Source organism: Trachemys scripta, chromosome 14, assembly GCF_013100865.1.
Source record: "Trachemys scripta elegans isolate TJP31775 chromosome 14, CAS_Tse_1.0, whole genome shotgun sequence".
NCBI classification, from domain to species: Eukaryota; Metazoa; Chordata; order Testudines; family Emydidae; genus Trachemys; species Trachemys scripta.
Window position 1 is genome coordinate 34,939,667 of NC_048311.1, and position 21,080 is coordinate 34,960,746.

General features: G+C 48.9%; 1 protein-coding gene across 5 annotated transcripts; it reads left to right on the top strand.

Annotated features, from left to right (window-relative positions):
- Positions 1-6: 6 nt before the first annotated feature.
- LRRC45 (leucine rich repeat containing 45) lies at positions 7-20,436 on the top strand. 5 transcript variants are annotated; one of them, XM_034789656.1, is made up of 18 exons: positions 7-211; positions 3,504-3,828; positions 5,889-5,950; positions 7,731-7,801; positions 8,070-8,248; positions 9,575-9,703; positions 10,296-10,408; positions 11,006-11,064; positions 11,181-11,258; positions 13,074-13,209; positions 13,496-13,573; positions 13,779-13,890; positions 14,067-14,137; positions 16,277-16,369; positions 17,001-17,093; positions 18,174-18,347; positions 18,429-18,576; positions 19,156-20,436. In XM_034789656.1, the coding sequence occupies exons 2-18, from the start codon at positions 3,597-3,599 to the stop codon at positions 19,350-19,352; spliced, it is 2,025 nt and encodes a 674-aa protein (XP_034645547.1). In that variant the 5' UTR covers positions 7-211; positions 3,504-3,596; the 3' UTR covers positions 19,353-20,436. The 5 variants fall into 5 exon arrangements, with proteins under 5 accessions (XP_034645547.1, XP_034645550.1, XP_034645546.1 ...); XM_034789655.1 differs by lacking the exon at positions 7-211 and adding an exon at positions 638-660; XM_034789657.1 differs by lacking the exon at positions 7-211 and adding an exon at positions 3,285-3,307.
- Positions 20,437-21,080: the final 644 nt, after the last annotated feature.

Genomic DNA, 21,080 nt, shown 5'->3' on the forward strand with positions numbered 1-21,080 from the left:
TGTAGTTCGCGCTGCCTCTCCCTCGCGGGTAGCCGGGCTCAGGCGGAGCCGCAGGCGCGGGAACGGGAAGGGGGCGAAGGCGGGGAGGCCGTTTGCACGCTCGGACTCCCGGCGCAAGCCCGCCTCTAGCGGGACCGAACCGGCAGCGGGCGCCTCCTAGCCCTGCCCACGGGACAAGCCCCGCCCACCGGACACCACGGAAGAGCCCGAGGTCGGTAACTGCGCCGGTGCGGGGAGCGCGGGAAGGTCTCTCCCGTCCCCCTGCCTCTGCCCCGCGCTGCCCCGCCCCCTCTCCCGGGCGGCGATACCGCCCGCGGGCCGCGCTGCCCCGCCCCCTCTCCCGGGCGGCGATACCGCCCGCGGGCCGCGCTGCCCCGCCCCCTCCCCTGGGCGGCGATACCGCCCGCGGGCCGCCCTGCCCCGCCCCTTCTCTCGGGCAGGCGGGCGGCGATACCGCGGTCCGTTTGTGCCCTGCTGGTTCCCTTGACCAGGGGGCAAAGGCGAGAGACGGTGTCTCCCGCTCTCTCCCCGCAGGTGGCACCTGGTGGCTCAGGATAGAGACCATCTGCCTTTATGAGCCTCTCTTCTGCCTCGAAGAGCAGTGGCCACAGCATTGGCATTTTAAGCATCATGGCTGGTAACCGAGACAGCAGCACTGAGGTGAACAGGGACAGTTAACTCACTTCAGAGCTGTCGTTCCAGGCTCTCTGCAGACATAGGCAGGCCTTGTCTACGCACACTCAAGTTATACTGCTTTAATTATGCCCGTGTTGTTACAGTGCTACAACACCCTTAGTGAGGGTGCATTGATAGCAGTATACAAGTGCTTATACCAATGTACTTTATTCTCATCTGGGAAGGGGAATAAATAATAAAAGTATAAGGTACTTTTATAACATCCACACGAGGGATTTCACTAATTTAACTGGTAAAAAAAAAAAAGTCCCCTCCCCCCCCCCCAATGTATATAGTTACAAGTATATGAAATCGGTATGTGTCGACCAGGCCTGAGGTAGATGTTGCTGCATCAGTTTACACTCGGTCACATTAGATAGACTTAAAAAAAAAAAAAAAAAGGCTTGACAATCTGCAGAGTGAAGGTGGCATCTTGGGAGCGGGTTGCCTCAGTTCAAGCCCTGTGTATCTGTATATCAGGATATTATCAGAGGGGTAGCCGTGTTAGTCTGGATCTGTAAAAATACATCTGTTAGTCTTAAAGGTGCCACAAGACTCTCTGTTGCTTTATGTCAGGATAGTTAGCTTCTGAGACATAGCTGTCCTGAAGAGTCCAGACGGTAGGTGTTGGGCATGTGTGGTGCTGTACCAGTGATAGGCTGTGTTGGGTTCATCTTTCTTGAGGTTTTGCTAAGCACCTGCCTTGCTTTGGGGTTTGTGGCTGTTCTGCTCCTGTGTGAGATTTTCAGGCTTGATGGATGCTCAGCATCAGAAGTTCCCAAGCTGTGGTTCCTCTAACACTTGCTGGTCACTTGGCACTGGTTCTCTATGCTTCTAGCTGAGCAATTGGAATAGCTGTACAGGGAGGTGAAAGGAGAGCTAAAAGAGACAGGGCAACTAACTTCCTGCCAAAGACCAAAACATGTATTGTGTCAGAGAGTTAATAATACATAAATTCTTTCTTCCTGGGGCTTCACCACATGAGCAATTGCTGTGGTTGCCACATGGATGCAACTCTATTACTAACTCTCGCAAATTAATTGTGAATCACAGGATCGTGGTTCTAGCAGGAGGAACTGTACTAATGGAGCAGGAAGGCCCTCCATTCCCTTGATTTTCAGGGCCGGACAAACAGCCAGAACTTTGTGAAAGAAGACACAGACGTGCCCTTCTTCCTTTATGGATTGGTCCTGGGGTAGTGAGCGGGAGGAGCTGGGGAACAGCTGCTGCCTGGCCAGAGCAGGGCCTTGGAGCCTGCAACAGAACTTCTGGGGCAGTGGTCTTCTCCTTTGCCCCAGACACAGCTGTTCTCTGATGACTCATCTCTCCGCCCTTTCAGTACTGCTTTGCCTGGGACCAGCAGCTGTATTTCCTGAGGCAGCAGGAGGCGGGGTGGGGATAGTTGGGGGAAGTGCTTCTGGGTTCCCGCAGAGGAGAAGTCCTGAAGCAGTGAGAGGGAAGAGTAATTAAAATAAAAATATATTTGTAGCTATTTGGACAATTATAAGATTTTAAAGGTAAATAATTTATTGTAGTCACTGGATAACACATATTTCTGTAGTTAAAATTATACAAAGAAATAATTATTAAAAATTATGGTTTATATGCTTTGAATGTGAGTGAATTGGTTATTTAAAAATAATATTTAAGATTGAAAATATAAAAACTGCACTGCGATGTAGAAAGCACTGCTTGGGTGATGGTTTTCCAGCAATTAGCAAGGTGGTTGATGTTGTAAAGACATTCGTTGCAGTTCACATAAATCTTTACTGAAAAATAATTTGAAAACCTGATCCATAGGGAGAGTGCTTTATTTTTCTTGGGTGGTCTTTGTTCAGCTCCATTTTATAGTCCTCGTACAATATATTCTAAAATAACAATGATCCATAGAATATCAGGGTTGGAAGGGAGTTCAGGAAGTATGTAGTCCAACCCCCTGCTCAAAGCAGAACCTAATCCCAACTAAATCATCCCAGCCAGCGGATTCTTTGTGAAGGTGAGGTTGCTGCAGGAGGGCAGGAAAATGTGTGTGTGTGGGTGGGGGGCAGCGAAGGGAGGAAGTTGAAAAGGGAAATGTAGGGGGAAGGTAGGAAATGAGTCTGGGGAGAATCAAGAATAATAGGCAATGGGGATCGGGGAGTTACCCAGTCTTAGGGATGAAGAGGGCAGAGCAGCCAGGGAGAGGTGTGCATTTTTGCGTGCATTAAACATTGACTTTTCAACTTGAAATTCTCATTTACACACTGGAGAGGAGTAGTGGGGAGTTAAATATTTTTTTTAATCTTTTGATTTGTTTTTAGTCTATGTCATGATTTTTGATCTTTTGAGGTTGGCCATACGCTGATGTTATGGGAGGAGCAGTGGGGCCTGTGTAGCAGGAGACAATATCTCTACTCTGAGATGGGGCTGCACCATGTAACATTTCTAAATTTGGCTCTGTATTCTAGCTCCCAGCATGCCCTCCTCCCCGGGTTACTGGGGCGGAGAGGGAGGGGGAAAGAGAGGGGAAGAGCAGAACTACAATCCCCAGCATGCTCTACTCTTCCTAGTTACAGGGTTTAGAGGATGGCTGTTGTAAGGGCTGGGGACTGAATCCCAGTAACAGTCAACGGGTACATGAGAAGAGGCTGTAGTGAGTTTCTCCCTATCCTGGGAGAGTGGAGTTGGGACTGGTGTCCTGCAGGGCTCCAAGTGGGTGTTTATGGGGTGGGAATGGCTCTGGCTCTGAGCACTATTTGTATCAGTCCTGCTTATCCTTAGGACCATGCACTATAGTCCAGAGATAACTGCTTCTTGCCTTTCACAGTACAGCCTTTACTGTCCACCAGGTTTTCCTGCATTTCCTGCTCTTCTCTGAGGCCAGCTTGGTCCTTCGTCATGTGGAGGACAGGAAGGGAGTGACATTAGCACCTGCTGTGGCAATGGAAGAGTTTCGAAGGGCCTATATCCAGTTATGTAAGGAGAGTGGTGTTCAGCCACAGGAGACAGTCCTGCAGCAGCTACATGAGCTCCGGGAGGGGCCAGGACAAAGCCACTTGAATTTTGCCACCCAGAGCCTTTCTGTGGATACATGCAGAGTCCTAGGGAAGCTTTTACAGGACGAGATCCTGTTTACGGAGATCCTGCTGAGTGACTGCATGCTGAATGAAGAAGGTGGGACTCTCTTTGCCCACAGGGAGACACTCGCATGTGTGCTATACGTCTGAACCGTGAGATCTGGGAGTCAAGCTCACGCTGAAAGTCAAATTCTTAATCTTAAGGGAGTTGCTTTGAAGAGTGAATAAATGTGTGCTTATGGGCAAAACTGCAGCCCCATGCACAGGGAATTAGATCCAGGATTCTTGCTAATAGGAATTTGAGTGTTTGAATCTCCTGGCCTTACATTTACTCTATAAACTAATCTGTCTCAGAGAGAATATTATCTAAGCCCAAATGAACCCACACATTCTGTTTGCATTTTTTACTTTTTTACCTCATCAAGTTGTTTGAGCTTTGAAAGCTGATATATTTTCTTATTGAACTAATCTTATCACAAAAGCAAACCTCCTTCATACCTTTCAACCAGTGATGCCAAGGTGGGTGGTGGGGTCTCGTTCTGTTCAGGACCTGGGTCTGAGATGCTTACTGGGACCACATACAAACTATTTTGTGAGCATGAATAAAAGATCTGAGCCCCAGAAACTCCTTGCACTGCTTGCATGCTTAGGGAAGGTTAAAGGGACATGCTGAACACAATTAGGATGAAACTTTCATATCTCAAACAGACAATATTTTTACTCTCCAATCCCTCATTCCAGGGTGTATGAATGCATATGCAGAGCTTTTAATTTTTATGGGTGTTGCTGTTGGGCAAAGGCTTTATCGGAAAACTATGTCTTAAATATAGATCTGTACAGTCAGGCTTGGGCTCAATCCGGTATCTCCAGAAAGGGGACTCACCACGTGGAATACTCTGCCTCAACCACTTAACAGTCTAAAACAGGGTTTCTGCCGCTGCATTGTCCCTGTAGAGTACAGCTACTTTAGAAAAATAAGAGAGAAAAATACAGTGATCAGAGATCTTTAGGAGCCCACATTAGTAAGAGGAAGGACTAGGGGGTGTTGGAAGGAAGCTGTTTGCAGTTGGAACATGAGGTGTGATTCTAGCTGTGCTGGACTAATGAGGCCACAGAGTTGCTTGAAACTGATTGTGTGCTTTGGTGATTCCCTTGGTGCCCTGCTGCATATGCCAGAAGCACATTCCCTCTGCCTGGGAGGACTTGTCTGTTGTACATTTCCACTCATACGGCATGTTTCCACTGCAGCTGGTGGCGTAATTTCCAGCTCACGTAGACATACATGAGGTAATTTTGATGGCGTTTGTGTGCTAAAAATAGCAGTGTAATTGGGGCGGCGTGGATAGCGGCTTGGACTAGCCACCTGAGTTCATACCTAAGTTCTCTGACAGGACTGGACTCGGGCAGCTAGCCTGCGCTGCCCCCAGTGCTGCTGCAGCTTTGCTAATATTTTTAGTATAGCTTGATCAAAGCTAGCAAGTGTACATCTACCCAAGCTGGAAGTTAGCCCTACAGCAGCAAGAGGAATTATTTGCAGCTGCAGTTGCTGAATTTACTTTCTGGTGGCTCAAGGGACTGGAAATGAGACTTGGAGCCTTTACCCTCTACATGAGAACATACATAAGAGCGGCCACACTGGGTCAGACCAAAGGTCCATCTAGCCCAGTGTCCTGTCTTCCAACAGTGGCCAATGCCAGGTGCCCCAGAGGGAATGAACAGATCACTAGTTTTAGTGTGGGCCAAGTCAGTGGCAGCCAAATGTTGTGTGAGATCTCTGTCCAAACCCTAGAGGAGAAGTGTGTACACAAACCACCCTATCAGCAGAGACCAAGGGCTGAATAAGCCATAGAGTCTGAAGTCCCCCCCTTACTCCTAGAAGAGGGCTCTCAGACCAAGGCTGTGATCATAGTGGCAGGGCTTGTGAGAAGCCTTTACCCAGGCTCTAGCTGGTCTGTGTGTAAAGAGAGGACTCCAGGTCAGGTTGGCATTTTCCAGCAGCACTAAAGTTACTTGCTAATGAAATAGTTTCTCCCGGTAGCTACCTCTCCTTGACGGGCTGCCGGGGTGAAGAGGTGTTTATCGACACCTCATGTTCAGGTCCAGGAGAGGGTTGAAGTTCTGTGTGAAATATAAATATCCTTCTTTTCTCTTTTACAGGGGTCAGACATCTGCTGAATGGACTTTGCTCCAACACTGTAGTAAAATCTTTGGACTTGAAGGTGAGTTTATTTAACTTTACTTGAGCAACTCTGAGCACAAGTCTTGGCCTTCAACACAGAGAAAGCAATTGAGGAGGTTACAGAGGTGCAGATCTCATGGGAATTGGGGATGGAAAGACCCGATGAACCCATGCAGGCCACCAGCTGAAGGGACCAGTGCAGGATTGTTCCCTTTTGCACACTTCCTAATGCGGTGTCCTGTCCATTGTAATTGCCTCGCTTGATGGGACTCCCAGCCCTTCTCTTAAAGAGACTGCTTCACTGCTTGGTAGAACTCGCTGGCGGGAAGGTTTTCCTAATAATCCGTTGCTAAGGCCTTGTCTACGTACAGAAATTGCATACTTTTAATATAAATCTTTTTTTAAACTGATTAATTTAAACTGGTGCAAACTCCTGTGGACACACTTATTTTGGTTTAATAATGACTTAGTTCAGTTTAGTTTAAAACTGTTCCAGTTGACTTAAGCTATAATGAATTACATCTGTTTTAATCTGAAGTGTGTCCATGTAGCCTTTTGCACCAGTTTAACTAAATCTCTTTAAAATCACACATTAACTACACTCTGATCTACACTTAACATTTAGATCACCTAGATATGTTGCTCAGGGGGAGTGGAAATTCACACCCCTCAGCATTGTAGTTAAATCGACCTAATCCTCAGTGTAGATGCAAATTCTTCTGTTGACCTAGTAACTGCTTCTTGGGAGGTGGATTAACTACATTGACGAAGAAACCCTTCCATCAATGTAGGAAGTGTGTGCACTATGGCACTACAGTTCGGGTGCTCATCGTGTAGACCCTGCCTACAACTGGTTCAACTTTCTCATATAGATCAGTCCATCTTTACTTACTCATGGGCAATTATTACTGTGTGTCTCCCTCTTAGCTGCTGCTTGGTCAAGCTAGACATATTTAGGTCTTTTACTGTTTCAACATCAGTGAGGGAGTCCCCTGGTTATCTGAATTGCTCTTCTGTGAAGTCCTTCCAGTTTATCAATATCTTTCTGTTAACATGGTATGGAGAACTGAACACATTATTACACCAGAATTGCATGTGGAAAGGACTATCTGCCCCGAGTCTGTCATATGTTGCCTTTATTATACAGCCCAAAATTGTGTTTAAAAAATACTAGCAAAGCAGAATCTGGGTTCTGATTGAATACTACCTAAAAATACACATTGCAACACTGACAACCAAGCTCAAGTTATGGGTGTGTGTGTTTGCAGTACAGTGGGATCTGGATCCCCTGGATAGGTCACACTTGCCACAGATCCTCAGGGGAGAGTGTAACAAAATATTTATTTAAAAAAAACAAAAACATAAAGACAGCCTTCTGCTAGGACATAGTATCATTCTGAGTTAGTTCCCAAACCCATCCATCATGCCTCGCTCTGCTGTCAGATGAGCCCTTCCTGGTGAAAAGTCGAAATGGCCACCAGATGCCAAGAGTCTGAGGCTCCCTTCTTATCACAGGCAAATAAATGATGATCATATTTGACACCACTGTTTCCATGTGGGAGGTATTTGGCTCCCCCATGTGGAAAGTGTTTCCCGTCACAGTGAGGCCAGGCAGCATGTTTGTTTGGCACTGTCACCAGCAGGAGCTGTGCATTTCCACGCGAGGGCTGGAGAGCCTGGGTTTAGTGGGCAATGTGCCTGGGACCAGTGTTACCTACATGTGATAAATCATAACCACAACTCGGCCTTGGCACCACCCAGTGTATCAGGCGGGATGAAACGGGACACCTTAAGCCACTCACCTGCAGTATTTGTTTCAGGGGAATAACCTGCGAGCTCTGGGTGCTGAGGCTTTGGGGAAACTCCTCAGGCAGAACAAATCCATCAGAAGGTGAGGTGTAAAGTCACTTCCACCCGTCTGTCCACTATGTGCTGGGTGAGTGGGTGCAAGGCTCGGGGGCTTCCTTCTCTGCTGGACCAGAGCTGGGGTGGACATTGGAGAGCTCCCTTCTCTTTGGAGTCTGGTCTTTGTTGGCTAGGGTGGGCCTGTGATTGGGTCCCCACAGGAGCTAGGCTGAGGCAGCCTCTTCAGCCTCTTGCTGTTCCTTGTTCCTAGGGATGTAGATTAACCTGCGACTCCTGTTTAACTTTCCCCTCAGCCTCACCTTGGAGTGGAACAGCCTGGGCATGTGGGAGGAGGGCTTTTCCCTCTTCTGCCAGGGACTAGGAGGCAACCGCTTCCTCCAGTGGCTGGATCTGCGCAATAACCAGATTAACCACCAGGGAGCAGGAGAGCTGGCCATGGCCCTGAAATGCAATTCCAGCCTACAGGAGCTGGGTAAGAGCAACTCCCCTTCGTCAGGATGTTATCACTTTCAGGTGGTACCTTTGGCCTAAGTTCCCTCTAAGCTGCGTGGTCTCACGCAGCTGCCTATTAAGCCCTGCTTGGGGCTGCAGCGGGGAGAGATGCCTCTCTCCCAGCACGAACCTACCACAGCGGGGAGAGGCATCTTTTCCCGCTGGCCCCAGCACAGACCTACCCTGGATTTGCTGCGGCCAGGGGAGAGGCGCTCCTTCCCTGGGCCCAACCCAGCCCCAGCATGGACCCTGCTGTAGCCAGGGGAGAGGCGCCTCTCCCCCCCAGCCCAGGTGCTGCTGGGGGGAGTCCCCTCTCCCCGCTGTAGCCCCCGGGCAGCGTGCACCCCAAACCTCTCATCCCTGGCCCCAGCCAGAGCCCTCACCTCCCCCGCACCCCAGTCCTCTGCCCCAGCCCAGAACCCCACACACACACATACTCCAAACCCCTCCGCCCCACCGCATGAATTTTGTTATGTGCACCAATGTGGAGGTGATATGAAATTCATTCCGCACATGCATGGGAAAAATTAGAGGGAACACTGCCTATTGCACTGCCTCCCCATTTCCAGTCACTCCAGAGCTGCTCAGAGACTCTGTGCCAGTGGCAGCCCTGGCAGACTCTATAAAGGTTTCCTGATTTAGATAAGCAGGGGCTAACCAGAAACTCTGGAACGGAAGCACAGAATCTAAATCTGGGTACCTGGTGCAGTAGCACCACCCTTGGGGTTGATGAGAAGAGCAAATCCCCCAGCTTATGACTGTCCTGTTGGTTTGAGACTCGTGCATCTCATTCCAGGCCCTGAAGTTTCTTTGTGCAGATGCCCTGCTGCCCCAAATAGAAGCCTTGATAGAATTTCCCTCCCCCTCCCTAACTGGGCAGAGGTTGCTGCTGTGCTGTCTCCCTGCAGGGAGTTTTTTCTTTCAGACTAGCAGCAAGCTTCTTGGCTGGGCAGCCTCTCCTAGGAAGTTGGGTTTGTTGAATAATGACGTGATGGGAACATCCTGCAGGCCTGCCTGGCTGGAATGGTTCCTTGCGCAGACTTTGCAGTGTGTGCAGCGTTTATTGCGGGTCCTTCTGCAGGATGCTGAGAGGGTAGATGAAGCTGCATTTGCTATATGTTTGCACCGTCCGTCACTTTCTCGTTCCATCACTCTCAGATGGTGAACCACACCCACTGGTGGCTTATGCTGAGGCTCCTGGGGGGAGCTAACCCACTGTGCAAGGGTGCCATGTGTGAGGAATATATTCAGTATGGCCTGATGGTGCTGGTGCTATTGCCAGGGTGATGGTTTGTTGCCCCTCTAGATTTGCGTTGGAATAACATTGGGCTCCTGGGGGGCCGAGCGTTACTGAGCTGTCTGCACAGCAACAAGACCTTGAGGAGACTGGAGCTGGCTGGGAACAACATCCCCAGTGACATCCTGAAGGCTGTGGGTATGTGGCCAATGTTGTGTGGGCAAGACGTGTGCATTCTTCTTCTCACCACAGGGACATGGATGGTGATGGGGCTGCTGCTATCTCAGAGGAGCCCCATGTCTCCCACTCCCTGACAGGAGCCATTTAGGGCCCTGCCTGCTGGTAAGGGAGGAGTTGTGCTGAACTCGGGTGTGCAGGGAGCTGCACTGTGCTAAGGGGAGATACGTTGGAATTTTCCCAGTTCCTCCCTGCAGAGATCAGCTAGGGAAGGAGATGGTTGGGTTTGAGTGCAATCTTGGAGTGTCATGTAAACAGGGAAGGACTCCCCCTTCAGTGGGGCTTTGTATTGTCCCATAGTGGCTGTGGTACAGTTTGGAAGTTGCCAAAAGCAGCCCCCACTGAGCTGCATTGTTGTTGTGGGTTTTGGAAGCTATTTCTTTAACACAGAACACTTCCTTCACTCTATCCATTGCACCCATATTGTGGGAACAGTCTCCCTAATGGGTCCATGCGGAGGCCACAGAGGTCTAGGTATCATCCTGCTGTAGAACTTCTCTCTGCTCTATTGTTATGGAAATGTGCGTATCTACTCTAGTTCTCTCTGTGTCAGAACAAGCCATGGATCACAACCAGGATCGCCAGACCATTCTGGCTGAGAACCACAGCTGGACACGCGTGCTCAGTAAGGAGATGTTTAATCTGAAGGAGGAGAAGGCTAAGCAGGTGAGTGGCCTCCTAATGCTTCAGCAGCTTGAGTGGGGCAGCCATGAACACTGGCTTTCCTGCGAATTGTCTTTGTAAAGTAGCACAGTACCAGGAGTCCTGGCCCACGGAGCCACTTGCACATGTTGACATGCTGCATTCGTACTTGCAGTAGCACACAGCATCATACAGCAGATTGGGGCTAGGTCGCCCTTGGGAGCAGATCCACCAGTTGGATTGTTGCATTGGAAACATCCCATGGCTGAAACACTTGTTTCTGGGAACCAAAGGATTTCAGTGGTTTCATTTTCATTCATCCTGTTCTTTCTCTTACTGGGACAGTTCAGTACTTTCCAGTTTATGAAGTTGTTAATACATGTGATTTCCACATCCTCTCCCTCCCTGTGGTACAAAGTCTCTGAGACAGAACACTAGCTTTGATCAATGACCATAGACCAACCAGGTGGAGATGCCCATCAGAACACCAGTTTGGCTCCTTCCAGGAGATCAGCTGGTGCTGCTCCCCATGCAGCCCCAAAGGGAGGGTAGGGAGAGGCAAGTCTAAATGCCACAAACTCATGCAGTTCACGGTGTCACTGGTGTTTATCTCAATCTCAGTTCCTGGATTTGATGGACACTATTGATAAACAGAGAGAAGAAATAACCAGGAGCAGCAGGTCAGTGAATCTCTTGGCTCCCTCCTCGCATAGGGGGAAAGATCGGGTTCTCAGAGGGAAGTCTGAGATGGAAGTCTTAATTTCGAGTTGTTAATATTTTTCTTTTCCCAATTCAGGACATCAGCAGCACGAGTTGGCCAGTTACAGGAAGCCCTGAATGAGCGGCAGTCTGTCATGAATTCACTAAAAGCCAAGTATGAGGAAAGAATCTGCCCAGTCATTCCATTGTCTGAGAAGTAGGCTGTACTGCTCAGAGCTGTGGAGAGAGGAGGGAGTAGCTGGCTCACTATTTCAGTCGGTGTTTTTTTAGCACCTAGAGGTCCCAGTCAGGATCAGGGCCCATTGTACTGGTTACTGCACAAATGTCGTAAACACAGCGACTGCCCCAAAGAGCTTGCACACTAGAAGAAGTAACAGACAAGCAGGTGGGCTTAGGAATGGGTTGAAGGGGATAGTGACAAGGCAGACCATTGTGGGGATGGGCTCCCAGCAGTTTGCAGGCTGGAGAGAGAAATGGATGCTAATCATGTCAGTTTCCAGGGCACCTGGGAACTTGTTGCACTGGACAGACCTAGATGGAGAGGTCTGTGCCGTGAGGCTGTGTCCACTCTTAAGGAGTGGCGTGTGAGGTCTCTGCAGGAAAGAGAGCACATCATAAGGCCAATGCCTGAAGCCCTCCGCCCAACAATGACTACACTTGCAAGGCATGCAACTGCATTTGCAAATCAGGGATCAGACTCGTTTCCCACGTGAGAAGCCATAAAAACAAATAAGCCCAAAACTTAAGTCAATGTCAGCTGAACTCTCAGCTGTCGAAGTGATGGGAGAATCCAACAATCATGTCACTGATCCACACTGGCCACCTGCCTCACTGCTGTCAATTGGCAAGTTCCCATCAGCATTGATCCCTGTGGAAGTGGATCTTGTACGGGGTTTTGAGGGAGGGCGGGTTGGGGCCTGACAGATTGATACAATAGGGGCATTCTGTGCATTTATGGGAGAAACTGAGAAATGAGCTGCAAGACCTGGTATCACTGGAGAGTGTTAAGTAGATGGACAATGCAGAGCCGGCAGAAGGCAAAAGATGGGCTGTATAGGGCTGGTATGGAAGAGAGGACATGGGATAGGCTATCCAGGGGTTGGGGACAAGCAGCCTCTCTTTGCAGAGCGGGAGAGAGTTGGCCCATTTGCTGTGTGTGTTTAAGGTCAGTTCTATACTACAGACTTCTGCCAGCAGAGCAGGGGTGTGGTGAGGTGTGATTCTTACAGACCATGAAGAGGGACCCAACACCTAGGTGAGTGGGCACATTAAATTCACTGTTGAGAAATGCAATATAAGGGGCAGGACATTGAAGGAATAAGTGGAGCTACTCAGGCCCCTTATTGGTGTATAAATTAACTGTAACAACTGAAGGAAAAGTTCTCTAAGTGTCCTGTAAACAGCTCAGCGATCACAATCAGATGCTTCTATTCAGCCTTTTTTACAAGAGCAAAATTGAAAGGCAACAAATTTATAACTGATAAAAAAATATTTGTTACACAATGTAAAATTAGTCTGCTCAATTTCTTGCCACAAGTTTTCATTACAGCCAGGAGCTTAGTAGGATTCCAAAAAGGATCCAATATCTCTTGATAATGAGAGCACCCTTAGTAACATTAGATGTGATACAGATACATTAGGGGATACAAGTCCTTGTGCTTCAAGATCTGAGCTAACCACTAACTGATGAGGGGTAGGAAGGAACTGCCCCAATGAGCAAGTTATTTTGTAATTGGAAATTCCAGAGTTTCTTGCACCTTCCTCTGAAGCAGCTGGTACTGACCATTGTCTGAGACAAGAGGCGGAGCTGGGAGGACCCCAAGCTGATCCTCTGTCTCTTCCTATGTTGCTGTGAGGTTGTGTCTTGCTGCATATCCTGTGCTGTCCAGTGTAGAGAATTCATTGGGACTATGATGTATTTTTGGGAGGGACAAAGATTAAAACCTCAGCTGTGCCTTCTGCTGTGTAGACTGCAGATGACTGAAGCTGCATTGGCTCTGTCTGAGCAGAAAGTGCACAACTTGGGAGAGCTGCTGAGTGCCACAAAGCAGGAGCAAGCCAGCATGACTGAGTGCCAGTTGAAGGAGCTCCGGCAGCAAAAACAGGTGGGCTGGATTGTGGGTTGGACGGGGCTGGTCAATATTTGATTCTGGGTGGCGTTCTGGTTTGGGGTGTCAGGGGATGTTGGATGGGATGAGAAGTCAGCTGGTTCCATATATGAACTGCTGTGAACTGTGAAGTACAGAATAGTGACTGGAGAATGATCTGTACTGTGAGTGGGAGAAAGTTATGGTCTTGGGGACTTGGGTTATTTTGAAGTGGTATTGGATGGGGGTGTGGGGCGTCAGGAGGTCTGGGATTGGCTTTCCTAATCCTGGGCTTGGTTTGCAGGAAGCTGCTGATCGGGAAACAAAGCTGCTCCGGGACCTATCTGCTGCCAATGAGAAAAACCTGCTTCTAAGAAATCAGGTAGGAGAGCAAGCCTAGGCTGAAACATGGGATGGGCCTGAGGAATTCCCAACATGTTTTTTACTTTGCTAACTGTGTGTAGGTTTCCAGACCCTTTCCTATGCTCCCACTGGCTAGTGGCCATGCTCAGCCAGCCACCCATCCCAGTGCTAGTGGAAGCAGAAGCTTTGTTTGTCTTCACTTCATGGTGGTGATTTCCGTTCAGGTGGATGAGCTAGAGAGAAGGTGCAAAGCCCAGCAGGACCAGCTGTTCCAGGTGAAGCAAGATTTGACAAACACAACAGCAGAGCTGAAACTGCGGGCCGTGCAGGCAGAGGGTGAGTGAAGGAGCTGGGCAGCCAGGCCTGGGGGGAATCAGAGAATTGAGTTATGGGGGAGCCAGACCCTGCAGTCCGAGCATAAAGATTTATAGTGAGACATTTAGTGTCAGGTGAAGGGTGTGGAGTACCAGGGCAAGACCTTGGTTGATAATCCGCTCTCCTTTAACCTCCAGAACGCCTAGAAATGGAGAAGAGGAGATTCAAACAGGGCTTGGAAGATGTGGAATCCCTTCGAATGAAAGAGGTAAGGACAGGGCCGCAGCAGCAACTGAACCAAGTCTCCCCACTGGCCTCTGGGCTACTGATCCCTTTGGTTTAGTTACTGGGACTGTTTGTTGATGTCAGGTGAGGATCCAGCAGCCTCTGGCTCATCCATGGGAACAAAAGGCCATTTATAAAAATAGAAACTCTTTCCCGCTGGCCTGAGCCTGGCAGGAGAGATTGCAGGGCACCCTGCTGCTAGGCCATCCAGCAAGGTTTTGCAGCGTACTCGGGTGTCAGAGATTTGTCCTTTGATCCTGTCCCCAGAGGGCAGTAACTGAACAGGTGGTGTCGTGATTTTATCCTGAAAAAGCTGTTTTGCTGGAGCAAACAACAAAATGTCTCAAACACCCATTTGTGCAATTCAGGGCCAGTGATTGGGGCTCGGCTCTTGTCACGTTCTAGGGTGCAGTTCACACCAGTGAGAGGTTGTATCACTGTTGTATTATATATAACCTGAGGGCCTCAAAATTTTCTGCAACTTGTGGCTCCCTGTCTGGGACATGCACACAGCCAGAATGCACTTGGTGTTCTATATGCTGTGGAGCTCTGATTCAACCACTTTGAATCCAACAGCCTGCCTGCAGTTATCGCAGACATGCTTTTGTCTTTATCAGACTTGTTTAATGTTAGCAGGTGACCCCAACACCACCCCCAGTCCTGAACTTCCCCAGACCTGTGTGCTCTGAAATGTCCAGCCCTTTCCTGCAACATTCAGAGGAATAATAAGATCCTTTTGCTCCTTTAAGGAGACCAAACCCACCAGCTTGCCAAATTACCCAAAGTTCACATTCACTGAAGTACAAACACAGTTGGTTTAGATTAATAGTAAAACAAGTTTATTAACAAAAGAAGACAGGATTTTAAGTGAGTTCAAGTGTAAGAGATAAAGTTAGAAATGGTTACAAGAAAATAAAAATGAAAATACACATCTACAAGTCTAAAACTGAATCTAGCAAGGTTTGGTTCAAGAAGCTTTTCTCACCCACCGTCTTCCACAGTGGCTGACCTTCTCGGTCAGGATCTCTTCCAGAGGCCCAAAGATGCTGATTTCTTTGGCAAGAGAAAACTTGAATTTTCTGCTCCTTTTCTTTTATAGTCCAGTGAACCTTTTAAATGGAATCTTCTGAAGGTTACCCCTCAAAGTAAAGTTTATTTAAGCGGTGAGGAGGTGACATGCAGCATTCAGTCTGGTGGTGAAGGAGACCCCATGTTTTGTTGTTGTTGGGTTTTTTGTTTTGTTTTAAAACCCTGCTCCTGTTTGCAGGAAACCAAACAATTTGCATTTTTACCAATCCTCCCCGCCCCCCTTGAAGGTTCTGTTTACTACCTATATGTAAATTGAGGTAAGCACACATTGCTTTGTTTAGGGTAGGCCTGTTTAACAACTTTGGCCCTGGCAGGACTATCTGGTTTTGAACAAGTAACATCATAAACGGGGAATTCATAACTTTATGTATAATGTGGCTACATATATTTTACCATGATATTGACTAGTGAGTTATTTATTTTCAGACGATGCTTCACAAAATATATTTTGGACCAAGATTATTGCAGTAGTGTGTATAGTGCAGATACAGGGTGCTTCGAGTCCCAGCTCTATGAGCAGTTCCTCCCTGGGATGTGGGGACTGATTCTCCACTGGCACAGGCAGTGATGAGGAGGCTGAGATCAGATCTGGATTGGATTTGGGTCTCTCAAAACTGTCAAAACCAAAACCTTCCAAACTGTTCTTGGGTGTGTGTGGAAATCTCGTGAGAGATCTGTTTCAGGAAGACCTCATTTCACATCCCAGCTGGAGCCTGGGCCTTTCCCAGTGTTTGGCTCCGGTCCAAGACCAAACTACAAGGTGGCCTGAGCTCCTGCGAGTTGACTCCAACCCCTTTCTTCAAAAATGTGGGGGAATTTGTATGCAAAGCTCTGGCTTCCTTTTTAAAGGCATTGCTGCTCAGTTGTGTTGGAGCCTCCCAGAAGAGTTGTGTTGGGGAAGGAGGAAGCTTTGTTTTCTCTTGCCAGTAGCTGGCTAGAGGGGCGTGTGCTATTCCCATTGCTGGGTGACTGCTGTATCTCAGGAATAATAAGGTGCCAGAAACCCACTGGAATGGCTCCTGCTGCTTTGCAGGTGGATCACATGACACATCACATGGAGGCAAGTGAGCGCTCCATGCAGGAGAGAATCCAGAGGCTGGAAGCCATCCGGATTGGGCTGGAGGAGGTGAGAGCTAGTGGTCCGGGTGCCTGTGTGTCTGGGAGCCATTGGCTGTGGTGGAGTTGCAGTGGCAGGAACGTGCTGCCAATATTTTAACAAGGGGCTTCTACAAAATTTTCCACTGCTGGCCTGTGAGATTCCCTGTGTGCTGTGGGGCATGAGGGCTGGGGCAGAGATGAGAAGACAAGGGGACTGAGTCATCTGTTCATTTGATTTCCTATTTAAACAAAAACTCTTTCTACTGGATAGTGGTGGAGCGAGGTCAAACACAGTCCTGGATCTGAAACTGGGTAAGATAGCAGGGCTTGGGCATGCAGTCAGGGGAATTAAATGTTGCCTGCAGCAGTGATGTATTTGCCTATGGGCTAAGGCCCATGGAGAACAGGTTTTTCAGCCCCCATGCCCCTCTTGGCTGTGTCGCCCTGGAACTATGTGTCTGGTGCATTCCCACCTGCACCTGAAGCTTGGTCTGTGAATCAAATGACTGACCCAGGCAGCCACTAGGTGGGGAAAGCCTTTTGTTCCTTGCCCCTAAGGGAAAGGAGGTGGCTGCCTCACTTTTAGCCCTGTCCCATCCGTGGCCTGAAGCTGCATGGTAACATGGCTGGAATGTGTGTGTCGTGTGTGTTTGTGATAGGAGCTGAGCCGAGTCAAAGCAGCAGCATTTGCTGAGCGAGGTCAGGCAGAGGAGGAGTTAATCAAAGTCCGGGGCCAGGCCAGGCTGGAAGAGGTAAGACCGTGACCCAGCTGCTGGGCCTGTCTCTGGAGGTGGGAACGGATTTGTCTTTCCAGCATGTGTCTTTCTCCAATAACTGATCAGTAACTTGTTCTTCATCTTGTTATCCTAAGTATTGACTGACTCATGAGGGTGAGTAACCCTGAGATGTCTGCATCAAGCTATATTAGCACTTTCCATACCAAGGTGTCTCAAAACCATCACCCCTGTCCCCAGCAGCCCAGCACTTTCCAACTTGTTACATACAGAATTAGTGGTTATGGTGTAATAGGGTGTCATTCTAACTGCTTATGCTCATGGTCCTGGCAGACAAGTGGATCCCTTTGCTGCTATGTATCAGCAGACTTCATGTGCTGCTGCAGTTCTCTAGGCTCAGTAGAATTTTTCCCATATGGCTATTGCTGTTGGGCAAGAAATGTTACTTTCTAGACTTGAAGCGCGTGGAAACTGCAGTGAGACCCCCTGCACAAGGCTGGGGGGTTCCCCTTGTGTGGCATGTGAGGAGTCTTCCTCAAGACCCAGACCTTTTCTAGCACCTTACATCCCAAGCTAAAATGCTTTATGAGCTTATAAATACACCCCCCCACACACACACACTTCACCACTGCACAAGTGCAGTGATGTCTGAGGTGGGATGCAGCTGCTGAATAACCAGATACAGCAGTGTTGCCCAGCCATTTAGGACAAGAAGTGAGGAAGAATGCTGTGTCAAACTGAAATGAACCCAGGCGGGAGGATGTAAATACCAGGACTGGGGCTTGTCCAGGACTCTGGCATTAACGGTCCTACCCCTGTGAAATGCCCATTGGGATCTTCAGTGGGTGGTTAGGGCCTTGCTTTTACATCTCCTCCAAAAGGCAGCCCTTCCACCAGAACATTGTCTCCATCATCAGAAAGAGGCGCTGGTCCCTGTTCAATTCAAGGGAGGCGTGTCCCTTGGTGACTCCCTGCCACCACACATGCAGAATTTCCGCTTCCCATCCAACACGTGCTAGGCCAGTCCCTGCTCGTGACCCTGGGCTGGAGAGAATCCTCTTACAGGAGGCAGAGGGGCTACGCGCTTGTGTTTTACAGCAACAGCACCTGGATCACTTGGAAGAGAAGCTACGGCTGATGACACAGTCACGAGATGAAGCTCAGAACTACTGCCTTCAGCAGAAGCAGGCAGTGGGAGAGGCACAGGCCAAGGTCAGCCAGCTGACCCTGCAAACCGAAGGGTTCAAGAGGCGCGTGGAGGAACTACAACAGGTACTAGGGCAGGGGGAATTCTAGTCATTGATGCAGAGCTGTATGCTGCGGTTGCCGGTCTCTCATGTCCTGTGTATCTAGGACCTGAACGGCAAGGAGCAGGAGAAGGTGGCTGAGGTGAACAAAGTGAGAGTGGAGCTGCAGGAGCAGATTGGACACCTGCAGGCTGAAAGGACAGCACAGGAAGGGCTGAAAGAGAAGATTGCTGCCCTGGAGAGGCAATTGAAAGGTGATGGACATGGGGTTGGGGGACTATGTACAGCACCTTCCTTGCAAACTGAAGGGAGTAGTATGAGGTGTCATGTCATCTTAGTCCCGCCCCCAGGGTCTAGAGAGTTTGGGGCCGAATGGTACAGGCTACTACCCTTGACTATACCACCTCATATTCCTTTCCTGCCTTCCAGTTGCTCTACAGACAGTGATGAATTAACCTGCACAGGAGCCCCTGGAAGTGCCTTACGATTCTTATCCCCATTTTACAGATGGGAGGCTGAGGCTCAGAAGTGAAGTGCCCTGCTTAAGTTCACACAGCGGGGGGAGGGGAATAGAACCCATGTCTCTTGACCCTCAATCCTGTGAGCATGATGCCACACCTGCACACAAATGTGCATTCCCCCCCCATCAGGGTCTTGTTGGGCCCACTAGGTAAAGCTAGAGGTAAAGGCCTCCAGCAGTCTGTGCTGTGTGTGTCTGTTACCACTCTGCCTCCACAGGCATATTCCCACTACAGCAGGTTATTCTCTGGTACTGACCCCATGAGCCAAAGGACACACTCACTCCCTATGCTAACATGGTTCTTCTTGCACAGTGTTATCAAGTAACCACCGGGAGGCCCTGCTGGATAAAGAGAGTGAAATCTCTACTCTCCAGGAGAAGCTGAGGATGAAAGAGGCTGAGATCTCCAGGATGAGGGAAGAGGAGGCCCAACGAGCTAGTTTCCTGCAAAATGCCATCATGGCCTATGTGCAGGGCTCCGCCCTTGGAGCCTTCAGCCCTAGGAAATGAGCATGTCCTAAGGAATCCCAGGTGCCTGCTGTCAGGAATAGGGGGGCGTGATCTGTGTGCAGCTCCTTTTTCCAGAACATGCCTGGTTTCTCAGGAGAGTGGTGTTACTCCTCTCTGAAGCACAAGGGGGTCACAGACACAGAATCCCTCAGGCCATTCAGAAATTCTGCTGCTGACAGAAATGAGGTCTGAAGAAAGCAACTAGCCAAGCTGGGGTCGGGATAGCCAGGACTGAGTTCTCCCACTTCACCGTGTTAGGCCCTGTCCACACTAGAGCTTGTAACAGTCTTTAAAACTGTTTTTATGTCCTGTCACACAACATAAATCTATCTGTGTCTGCCCCACACACTGATACTAACCATGTTGTAGGATCCTGGGAGAGACTGCAGCACTGATTTTTATGCCATGGCTGTTCACAAAGAAAGTCTTGTCAACACTCGACAGGGGAACTATCAAAAACAGCTTCCATGCTTGGGAGCCATCTGTGTCACTCTAGGCAAAGTACAGTGAGCCCAGATACTACGGTGATGGGTAACACAGACATACTTGTAATAAATAAAATCAGCTATGCTGGCAGGTGACTGCAGAACCAGGCTGGATAATGAATTGTTAGCTGTGGCTGAAGCCCTACAGTCCTTAGTTGATATTGAAAAATCCGGAAGATCCTGTCCTTGCTCAGTATGAACCAGTGCCCTAAACTGGAGCCTCTTTAACAAGACAGTGGCAGAGAACAGCATTTAATTCCATGTTGCGGGAGAGGGTCACACTGGATCCTACTAAAGTGACAAGCTGCAAAGAATGATCTCCTGGCTCCCCAAGGTCCCTGACCTGTGCAGTGCCTATTTCCTTGGCTTTGAACTGGTGGAGAGGGTGTGAGTTGTTTTCTTTCCCTGGCTATAGAATTTCAGAAAAGAATGTGTAGGAGACGGCGAATGATTTTATATTAATTTTAATGCACATTTTTTAAACGAAGATGAAAGTGAAATATGTGCCCTTCTCTCTGGGCCTAGGGGTTGATTTGTTTTCATGGTTTGTTTCGCAGGGTTTATTTTAAAATAAAGAGCTTTTGCATTTTGTTATAATACTGAGCAATCATCAGTTGCATGCTTTAACAAATTTGGGAACCCTAATGTTTGTTTTTAACTGTTGTGTTGATCTCTGTGATGTGCTTTCTGCAGGGAGACCCTCTGGGGCTGGCCAATAAACGGGGCAGCTGTATGGAGAACTAGTTGAGAGCAGCAAGAGGTTAGAGATTTTGAGCACAGCTAAAAACAGAAGGGGCCTGGAATTAAACCACCAGGGTGGTTGCTCAGCTCCAAGTCTTTCCTTGAGACCCAGGAGAGGCCCATGGACTGTAGCTGTACAATAGCTGTAATTGAGTGAGAGGCCAGAGCCTCAGCTGCTCAAAATGGAAAAACTGGTTTCTGAGAGTTCTCGTAGATGAGCAGATTAAAGGAGAAGCCCTTTGTATTGGGGGTGGCCTCCCCACATGATGCTTCTCAGGGTATGTCTACTCTGTAATAAAAGACCCATGGCCACGGCTGGCCAACTCAGCTGACTTGGGCTCATGGGACTCGGGCTGCGAGGTTAAACATTTCAGTGTAGATGCTCAGGTTCCGGCTGCCACCTGGGTTGTGAAACCCTGTGGTTGGGGGGGAGGGGGCGGTTAGAGCCCAGGCTCCAGCATGAACCTGAATGTCTACACTGTCGTTTTTAGCCTCACAGCCC